The 10,779-nt window shown below is 38.5% G+C and overlaps 2 protein-coding genes and 1 pseudogene across 2 annotated transcripts; all 3 read right to left on the bottom strand.

Moving 5' to 3' along the window:
* Positions 1-1,475: 1,475 nt before the first annotated feature.
* On the bottom strand, positions 1,476-4,159 carry LOC106302677 (annotated as a pseudogene).
* Positions 4,160-5,934: 1,775 nt separating this feature from the next.
* On the bottom strand, positions 5,935-7,208 carry LOC106301443. Its single transcript, XM_013737842.1, has one exon. It carries the CDS (start codon positions 7,081-7,083, stop codon positions 6,118-6,120), a length of 966 nt encoding a protein of 321 aa, XP_013593296.1. The 5' UTR covers positions 7,084-7,208; the 3' UTR covers positions 5,935-6,117.
* Positions 7,209-8,114: 906 nt separating this feature from the next.
* Positions 8,115-9,771, bottom strand: LOC106303782 (14 kDa zinc-binding protein). Its single transcript, XM_013740099.1, has 6 exons — positions 9,661-9,771; positions 9,483-9,587; positions 9,326-9,403; positions 9,014-9,161; positions 8,496-8,613; positions 8,115-8,405 (listed from the first exon to the last, which is right to left on the bottom strand). The coding sequence occupies exons 1-6, from the start codon at positions 9,693-9,695 to the stop codon at positions 8,338-8,340; spliced, it is 552 nt and encodes a 183-aa protein (XP_013595553.1). The 5' UTR covers positions 9,696-9,771; the 3' UTR covers positions 8,115-8,337.
* Positions 9,772-10,779: the final 1,008 nt, after the last annotated feature.

Below are 10,779 nucleotides of genomic sequence, written 5' to 3'. Positions count from 1 at the left end.
GGAGGAGATAAGGGTTGGGCTTGAGTTGAATGAATATGGGGCACAACTACGAGCTCATAGATTCGTCTGTGATATTCGAGACGCTTTACTTAACTCTTTCGTATGGTTATGGTACTTCAGGGTAAGTGAGCCTCGGACTATTTCAGAGTTCAACCCTTTGGCAAGTTCTAAAGGCATGTATTTGTGGTTTGGCATTTGAAAAATTACATCATTAGTGTCTCTTCTAGTGCTTAGTTTCTTCTATACATTCCTCACTGACTGTTGTAATATTCAGTCTTGCTTCTATTTTACTGATTGACTGTTGTATATACTTCTATGATATTAGCAAGAGGTACTGGATCCGCCCGAAGATGTTTTCAGTGTCAGGATGGTTATCATTCTTCTGGAAACATGTGGACACTACTTTGATCGAGGTTCTTCAAGCTCTCATCTGGATCGAGGTTCTTCAAGCTCTCATTTACACCACCATCATGTCTTTCTTTCCTTTTTTTGTTTGTGTGTGTAAATCTACTCTGTTTTTAAGTATCACAAGTCGGTTTGAAGGGTATATATGTGTGTCAATCAATCAATTCCACTGAAATTATTAGGCAGAAAAAAAAGAAGAAATAGGTGAAGAGATGTATGACTAACAGGAGAAAGAAGAAAGAAAGGTGAGACGCCATGAATAGACTGATTGAGCCAAGTCGTTTACCTAAACAGAGTATAGCAGAGCTAATGCAATTTTCTCTGCTTAAACCGGTTTACTCCGGTTAACAGATTGAATCTCATCATGATGAGATGAAACTATATAAAAACATATACAATTTCCATTATTAAGAGAGATTCTCCAAATGAAATCTGTCATTTTGGGAAATATTGAAAACCAAGTCTACGAATCAAAAGAGACAAAATTTCATGTAGATTAGGATAATTTGTTTATGAACAATTTCTATTTTAATTAAAAGAAACAATTTTTTTTCTCGCTGATCTTTCAACTTTTATACGTTTTTATGTCTTTATCAAATTAGAAAAGGAAAGAAACCATAACCAAATTTATAGTTAATTAAATTAGATAAGTCTTGAGAGTGCATGTAAATAATCCAACAAAAGAAGATAAAATCCTATTCTGATACGTATATACAACCTTCTTACACTACCAATACACCAACACTGTTGTGATATGAAGCTTACCTTTCAAATCTTGTATGCTCTATTTTCATTATTTAGAAAAACAGAATTTTAACAAGTTTCACATACTCTTTCTCAAATGCTTAGATAAAGACCTTCCAAACAGATTAGATCTGGACTGAATCTGTTTTATACAGACAAGGAAGGGAGAAAACCTGCAAGCATCCAGCAACTAATTACATTTACCTTTGATTACACTACTAAGATCACATTCTGATACATTTTGACAAAGATATCTGTCGGTTTAATACTTTAATTAACCAATGATTGTACAATTTTGTAACAAAAGGATAAGAAAACAAGGCTGATAATATAATTCACATTTTGTAACGCTTCTTCAAATTAAAAGGTGAGTCCAGTCTTGACAATAAGATCAAGAAAGCTCAATAGATTTCTCATATTTGGCCTCTCGTTAGGATTCTCCCTCACAGCAAGCTCAGCCAACTCAGCCAACTTAAGCAACGGCTCAACATTTCTAGGCAAACCAATGTTCCTATCGATGATCGCGGCAGCTTAACCTTTCCTGATCAAAGGAACAGCCCATTCCCCGACCCCGGGAGGATCACTTAGCATCTCAAGAAGAACAACACCAAAGTCATAAACATCACCTTCTCTATCACTCTTGCTTGAGTCACTTTCACTTGAGCTAACCAATCCAAAATCAGCAATTCTTGCACACATTTCGCCGTCCAACAAGATGTTAGACGTCTTCACATCTCTATGAAACCCCGGAGGATCCACCTCGTTGTGTAAGTAATCAAGCCCTCTTGCAGCTTGCAACATAATCTTCAACCTCAGAAAGGTCTCCATGGAGATGATCATGGAGCGTACCGTGCGGCATGTACTCATAAACCAGAAGCCGTTCACCCATCTCCGAGCAGTATCCTAAAAGATTTACAATGTTTTTATGTCTTATCTTGCAAATAACCTCTAACTCTGACTCAAAGTCTCGGTTATTAGAATGTATAATGGTTGCAGCATTGGCTCTTTTGACCGCGACTTGAACCCCATCAGACAAGACAGCTTTGTAGACAAACCCGAAGCTACCTCTCCCCAGCTCGTTAAACTCTTTAAACCTGTGAGTCGTGTCTTTCAGCTCCGAGAGACGGAAGATCTTGGTCTCCCCTAGGGAGACGGCGCTCAGGAGAAGACCCGTCTGAGGAACATGATCAGGATCAGCTTCGACAGAGTTCTTGTCGAAACAAAAGCAACAAGTCATCTTACTCCTCTCTTCATCATCTCTTTTACTGCCTTTAGTCATCTTCGGAATGAAAGATAGACCAACCAACATAACCAAGAACTCCAAAACAGAGCATCCAATGATGATCACAAGCCTTCGCACCTCTCTCTGCTCGTGCTTACGCGATTTCTTGGCAGGGATCTTGTACACACTGTAGCAAGAACTGTTCTGACACAATGAGCAAGGAGTGCAGACCCTGTCGGCGTTAGGGTTACAACCACTCGAAGGGAAGTAGCCTTCCAAACAATCAACCCCGCAATGTAAGCAAATGTTTAGGTCATGAAACGAGCACAAGCTTGTTAACTCAGACTCTTTTAAGATACTTGCGTTGAAAGCAAACCATCCATCACCACAGTTACCACGAGGGGGACACACCCCTGGGCTGCATAGCTCCAGAGGAGGACTATAATCCGGTTTAGTTGAATCATGAACTCTCCAGCAATCAAGAACCAAATCAAGCTCTCTAATACCACAAGTGGTTGAATCTGAAGACGAGATCGCTACAAAACATGAAGTATTAGGAGCTGAAGAGGAAGAATTCACGTTTCTTCCCCAACACGCAACCCCGTGATCATCCTCTCTGATACCACAGTAATGATCAGCACTAGCTGAAAGAAAAATAAACCGGACCCGGTTTGGTACCTCCCCAAACTCTGTCTCATCTCCAAAGCATTGAAGCTGACCTGACTCTTTAGAGACCCCACAAACCGAGTTCCTCCCGGAAGCTAAAACCTCGAACCCTTCTCCCTTGTCGGAGAGACCCAAACCGTTTGACTTTGGTCCCCAACAAACCAACTCTCCATCTTTAGTAACACCACAAGTAAACCCATCTCCAGACACAAACTTCTGAATCATGAGAGTGTCTATATAAGGATTATGAAAGGACGAGTTCCAGAGAACACCAGATGTGTCGGTATACTCCCAGCAATGAACGGGACCGTAGTCAGGACCTGAGTAGTACAACCCACTTATAGCACATACATGGTTGTTACCGGAAGCGATACTCGAGTAAGAGTTGTACTGAAAAGCTATATTAGCCGGAAAACCGGACTGACATAAACGATAAAATAAAAGCGATGTTAAGGAAAAGACGAATGTAAAAAACGAATACAAGAACGATAAGAAATCGTATTCGCAAAGAGACATGGAGTCGAGATATGATCTCTTTCCTTAACTCAAAATATTCGCTCCGTTAGTGAGACGGGATTGTACGAATATAGAGTCCCAGGATACAACCATGGCAGACGAATCACGCCTCACTCGTGATCGCCCTATCGAACTATAAACTCTACGTCTCTCGTATTTATGACTTACGCTAAGGGATTTTTTCTGTTGGTTTCGATGTGAAAAAAACTTAAGAAATGAAGGAAGAGGAGAGACGATATTTAAAAAGACAGAGAAGACCCACTTCTCGCAACAGCTGCTGCACGTGGGCGAGAATCTCGTGGAGATCGAGGGAAGTTGAATTCCGAAACTTCTTCCTCAAGACTCTCTCTTATATCATTTAAAACTTTCGAGAGGATAAAATGCATGACGTTTTTATTTTCTAGACAAACTACTTGTCGTTTTAAATAAAATTGCATGCTGTTTTTTCCCGAAATAAATGGTAAAACGTTGAGCTTAACTTGGTCCAAAAAAAATATTCTTATTGGGCCGGAGACCCTCTACCAAGACCCAAACCCACGCCGACTGAACGACGCGGCGGCGCGCGCGTGGGAAGCCTTTCTCTCTCACCAAGCCGTTTACACCCATGTAGCATATGAGCATATTTATACTGCTTGAAAATTAGTCACACAAGCGATGTGGGACTCTACTACTTCTCCTTCATTTAACGAAGAGGCCTCTGAATGGGCCATTTATATTCACACATTTTTAAATTAATTTGGAAGCCCATTGGCTTTAATTAAATTGATCCAACAATCCCTCACATGAATAGAAATGACTCTAAACATATGCAGACTAAATGCAGACTCGATAGACTCTAAAAAACTATATGTATTATAATCCTGACTAGATTAAACAGACTTATCGAGAGTGTTTGTGAAAAATTCACTGTGTTTGAGTTGGTGGCATTTTTAAGCCTTGAACCACTCATAGTTAATATATGTCGGTTTTACTTTACCAGAAGGTGAACATGATGTCTTGAACCAACCGGTGTTTTGTGTAGACCGAGACAACATGCATAACACAACTTCATTTTCTTGTAGAACTTAGTTCCCTATTGTGTTCATTGTGGCCCTGAACTATTCCTGGTTTTCATGAGTAAACTTAGAAAATATAGTCTTGCATTCATTCTCATAGAAACGGCCCCATTTAACACTCATTAGGTGATTGATCATGAAAAGTATTGAGTAATACTCCGCTTTGGAAGCTATGGAATCATTAAAAGCTTATGCTTATCCTTCTCAGATTTGTTAGCACTTTTATCATCTTAAGAGCTGGGAAGAAACTACTTTGTCTCAAGTGCTTTGGTTAGATTCAGTTTGATTTTGTTTTCCCTTTGAACCTACGTCTTGCGATCTCCAGTCATAATAGGTAGGGCTGCAATCAAGCATCATCATTCGTTATATGCTTTAAACCCATTCATTTTGATGATTTAGCAACAACATCTCGTGACAAACCTTTTGTAAATGGATCCGCTAGGTTGTCAGCCGATTTGATGTAATCTATTGTGATTACACCAGTTGAGATAAATTGTCTAATTAATTATATACATAAATAATAGATAAAAATTAGTTTTATATATAACATTCATCCCGCGGAATTGCACGAGTTACAACTTAAACGTGTTGGACGTTGGCCCAACATCATTCAAGTTGGCCTAGTCCGAAGACCAATCAAAATCATTTAGGCGTCATCTCGACCCATAAAAAGAGAAACCCACATTTTTGCAAGTTCGTTCATAAAGCCTTTATAATCTTGGGATTAGACAACGGATAGTGTCAGCATACTAGGGTTGGACATCACCGATTGTAGTTGCTTCACTAACCACCAACTACAAACAAAAAAAAACTTGGATATTTTAACGTGATACGTCTTCGCAATGTGCTGTTACGATGACCTATGAATCAACTGATCAACTTCTTAGAGTTAGGAGAATCAGCATATAATTAAAGAGAGTTCGCCAAAGGAAAGACTCCCCCCCCCCTCCCAACGATATAGCATATAAGGGAATTGACGACTCATTCACAATTCGGTTGATGACATGTTATTCTCTATATACTCTTCTGCTCCATGTACCTTTGTACCGAGCCCCTCTCTTTCATTTTTTTTTGTTGATTGAAATACCCGTCAGCAAAGACATTTATCAAAAGTTGCTCCTACGAACTAAACTTTAGTGTGGGTCAATAGTCTGTTGATGAAAGCTATCTACAACTAAAGCCAGCTAGTTCCTCCAATAATGGTCAACTTAGGCATCTACAAACCAATATTTTCATCATTTCCAAACAATCTCCCATAAGATAAAACTAAATTTTCACAGATAACAAGGTTGTAGAATAAAATCAAATAAAGTGACAAACTCAAAATCCTTTCAAATCATAGATTAATCAAATCAAATCAAAACACTACCAAAAGAGTGTTCACGTCTATACATACACATTAGATAACAACTATTATTCAAATACCACTGCCTCTTCTTCTCCAATCTTACATTACCTCAATATAATATACAGAGAGAAAGACAGAGAAGAACTAGTACCATCGTGATCTCACATGTCTAAATTCTCCAACTGAATGTTGCTCTTAAGAGGCACATAATCTCCAAGATACCCACCAAGATGATCATACAAAGCCGTCTTATCAATAGTCTGATGATGATAACTCTTGCAAACGTAATAAAACACACTCTGAACCAACAAACCCACCAAATTCACCATCACAAGAACACCAACAAGCAACCCACCAACAAGGGTCCTAGTCAAAGTCCCAAACTTTCCTCCTCCATGAACCACAATCGATCCAAAAGTACCTCCAATTAATGCACAGAGAAAAAGGTAAACAAAGACCAACCCCATAGCCATCTTAGTCTTCCCCTTAAGAAGCTCATAAGCTTTTCTCATGGCAGAAAGTCCATAAACAGGCTCAAGAACAGAGATCACACTACCTAGATGCCATAGGGCAGTGAAATAGACATGAACAACAAAGTAAAGAACAGAGATTATAACTCCAGCGATGACCGCTAAGCCTACACTGTTCATATCGAGAGCTATGAATAGTATCACTAGGAAAACAAAGAAGACAGCGTTGTAAGCGAACATCAAGAGTGCAACCCAAAGAAAAGTGATCAAGAGGCGTTTAAAGACTTTGGGGATGGCGGAGATGGTGGAGGAGAAGGAGACTGTTTTGCCGGTGTAGAGAGAAGCAACGGTGAAGACTACGGCGGCGGTTGAGAGGAGAGAGAAGGCGAAGAGGAAGATGAGGTAGCTGAACTCGAAGATGAGGAGCACGGTCCAGTCGTGGCGGGAGCGATCGGAGTTAGGTGGGTCGGAGGAGGCGAGCTTGGAGAGAATGGGCTGAGTGAAGAGGGAGTGAGCAAGGATGGCGAAGGAGAGAGGGAAGATGAGGGAGAGGGTGATGAGGTAGAAGGTTCTTGGAGATCGTTTCTTGATTGAGATGGATTCTTGAACTAGTTGAGGGATCGTCAAGAACTGGAGTTCTTCTGGCTGCAGATCCATGCCTTGTTTCTTCTGTGAGAATTCTGAAAGGAAGATGAGATTTGTTTCTGAATGCCCCAAGAGGATGAATATTGAAGACGAAGACTTTTGGTGGAAACTTCAACCAAACTATTATTATCATGTTTGTGTGTTTCTTTGACCCGTTTGACCAATTTTTTTATTTCTTTAATAGAATTATTCTTTGCTTAATACTCCATGTAAAGTCTTCTTCTATGGGCAGACTTCTTTTTTTTTCTTGCATGATGATGGGACGCAATCCAGGAAGTAAGACTTTCCATCTTCTCCTATTTTTTAGCAAGACTTTTTATTTGTACAATCGTTTTTTGTTTTTTTGTTTTTTCTTTGGTTAATAGTGAAAATTCCGGACCTTTTAAGTCTTTGACACCTCTAGCATAGATTGCTTGACAATATAGGAAACATGATTTAACTCTTTAAATTGCAAGATCATTAAAAAGCAAATTGTGTTCTTAAGCCAATTAACAGACTAAAAGCATGGATTAGAGGTAGAAAACATGTGGTTTTCTTGTCAATCTTTCTCATATCGTTGCTTTTCAGATCATAACCGAGAACATGAAAGGGAGAAAAGCAAATCATGTGGTATCAATAAAACCATGCCACTTTGAGTTATAACTTTACCTTAAAATAAATGTTATTGACCAAATGGAGCTGATAAAGGTTGCAAAACCTAAGTCTTCCACCATTCATTGTTCTCGTCATTTTCCAAACCTCATAAATCCACCGTACCCTTATGCATTTAATATTAAATATTACTTTTAAATCTGTGTGAAAATTCTAAAAAACTAATTCTACTAGAAACATAGGTATAATAGTAATTGATAACTACTTTTCTTTTAATTTTTAAAAAAAATTCGTATATTAAAAATAATATTTAATCATAAATGAATAAAAATAAAGTAAACAAATTCTATAAATGTAAAATGATATTAATCCAATAGTACAATTAGTTTCTATATATCTTTTTACACTTAGAATTATTACCATTAATTAATTAATAATGCATGAAATATATCTTTACCAAAACAAAATAACTTTCTTATAAATTCATTTTTTTAGGAACGGATAGTTTATTTTACCAAATGATAGGTAACAACTAGTAAATCAGAGACGAGAAAAGGATTACAATTAACAGAATTTGAACAGCTAGAACAGTAACTGATTTTGCCCAAAGAAAAAGAACAGTCATTGATGAGCTCGCTGATTGTACATGATTTGGTTTGGCATGAATCTCTCTTCCTAACCAGGTGGCCACTTCATCTGTCGGCCCCCAAGGACGTGGAGATGAAGATGGTAAACGGATTGGCCTTGATGAGAGGAAGTTAAGTGAGTTAAGTGTATGATAATGATGATGAATACAAATTAGGATGATATTTGGTTGGATGGAAAAGACTTACATCCTTCAGCACCGTTGTTTATAACCACACGGAACCCATCCACAATGCCTTCTTTCTCAGCAACAATCTTTGATGCGTGCAGAAGTTGACCTAGAACTTCTATGTGTCTTGGCTCAGCCTGCAAGAGTGTTTCACAGGAAGACAATGTTCAGGTAAGATATTAATCTATTCCTCCAAAAGACAAACTTAACTCTTCTTTCCACAAAGACTATTTCCTCTAATTACAAGATTATGAATGATCAGAAACACTGGACATAACCCGCAATGCTGCTAGTCATTACTCGTTACAAAACAACATAACAATTGGCCACAAGATGAGACTCTGTGACATGTGGACTGTAAAACCTATTCGATTGTGATGAAACACACACAAGGACCTATTTGTTTTCCGCAATTGCTTTCGAATGTGCAACCCCGAGAAAGACCAACATGGTTTCTTTCTTTAAAACTAGAATGTGAATCTCTATTTCAACCTTACTAGAGAGGCAGATTGAATGCTAAATTTAAAAATTGGTAACCTTGCCAAGCGTGGTCAAGCCATCTCTCAACTTAGGGATGACCAAAACATGAACAGGAGCCTGTGGGTTTATGTCTCTGAATGCCAAAACATTCTCATCTTCATAGACAATGTCTGATGGAATCTCTTTCGCTATGATCTTGTCAAATCTAAAAACAAGAGCATAGACTTGCAAGAATCATTTCTAAACCCATCACCAACATAACAAACTAGGTCAGATGTCTGAAAGATTAGGCTCATTTGTATCAAAACACAAAAACATGGATTGTTCTGTAATCAGTTATTGAACTACAATCCTTCAGACAAAGCGTACATGGTCGGGGCTCCGGTGTCAGAAGCAGCTTTCGCGGCCGCCTCTTCATTGTGTGCGGCACGAGTAGAAGAGATGGATCTGCCGAGCGATATAAACCAAAATAAATGAGGAACTCAGAATTATCCACATATACACAAACGAACTGATTGATTTTGACCTTGGAGAAGCAATACGAGGAAGAACCCGAATAATCTCTCCGGTAGAGAAGATTCTTGAGTTCGCTCGAACAGACTGAGCAATCCTCCCCACCGTAGGGAGGTTCCTGAACACGATACACACATTAGCAAATCAATTCAACAACCAGCTCAATTATATCTGTAGTTGACCAGTTTTACCGGAGCAGCATCATAGAGGAGGAAGTGACAGCCATTCAAGAAGCTCTGCTTCGACAACCATTTCGATCGACTTCGTAGCGAGTCTTTGTACAGACCTCGTCGTAGCGAATCCTGATAGAAACGACGTCGTATGTCAGAGACGTCGTATGATAGCAACAACGTCGTAATTAGTTCTATAGAAACGACGTCGTAATGAATCTTTATATTTTGTTCACATAATATTATTTATGTTATAAAAGTAATGGAAAAGTCTATTTTTATTCATAACATAGATGTTACTTATATATGAGATTACACCGTCATAGATAAATTGAAAGATTACAAATCATAATCTTTTGGTTATGATTCATCCACAATCTGGTTCATAACACTCCCCCTTGGATGCCATAACCATTTAGAGCTTGTAATGTGTTTTAATGTTGTCTCATTAAAACCTTACCGGGAAAACCCAATTGGGACAAAACCATGGTGAAGGAAAAAGAGTACAACACACATTACTCCTCCTGATTTGGACATTACTGAAGGTCCTTTGGACCTCTCTAATTTTCTGCAATCCGTGGGTGATGAAGATCTTGGGCAGAATATGCTTCGTCCTCGAACATGATAGTTGGTTCTTCTTTACCATCGGTCATGCCACAATCTAATCGAACATATTGAGTCATCGACCTCAAATACACACACAAAATCTTGGATGATGTTGTTGTGATATGTGTGTACCACCATGTGTAAAACATAACCTGTCTGAAAACAAATCAACAAAACCAAATAACTCCTCTTTGGGCTGGTTAGTATAAAATAAACCAAAATCAAAGGCTTATGCATCGTCCATCTCATAACTAAATAGACTTCTTTATCGTCCACCTTTGGACTGAATGGACCAGTGTCCAAAAAAGTGATCTCACGCCCATGTACAAGATAATGGGTGAGACTGGTCCATATTAAATCTCTTGAGTACCCTTTTCTGTATATACTATTTGATGCACAAAAATTTCATTGTTAATGTACTCAAGCTGTAATCCCAAACAAAACTTTGTTTTCCAAGATCTTTCATCTCAAACTCTTTCTTGAGATATTCAACTGTTAGGAAAATTGTATCCAGAGGTTCCAAGGATATTCAGA

The sequence above is a fragment of the Brassica oleracea genome, chromosome C7 (assembly GCF_000695525.1).
Source record: "Brassica oleracea var. oleracea cultivar TO1000 chromosome C7, BOL, whole genome shotgun sequence".
Classification (NCBI taxonomy): Eukaryota; Viridiplantae; Streptophyta; class Magnoliopsida; order Brassicales; family Brassicaceae; genus Brassica; species Brassica oleracea.
The sequence above is the reverse complement of the archived record's forward strand: the minus strand, read 5'-3'. Positions and strand labels throughout refer to the sequence as shown.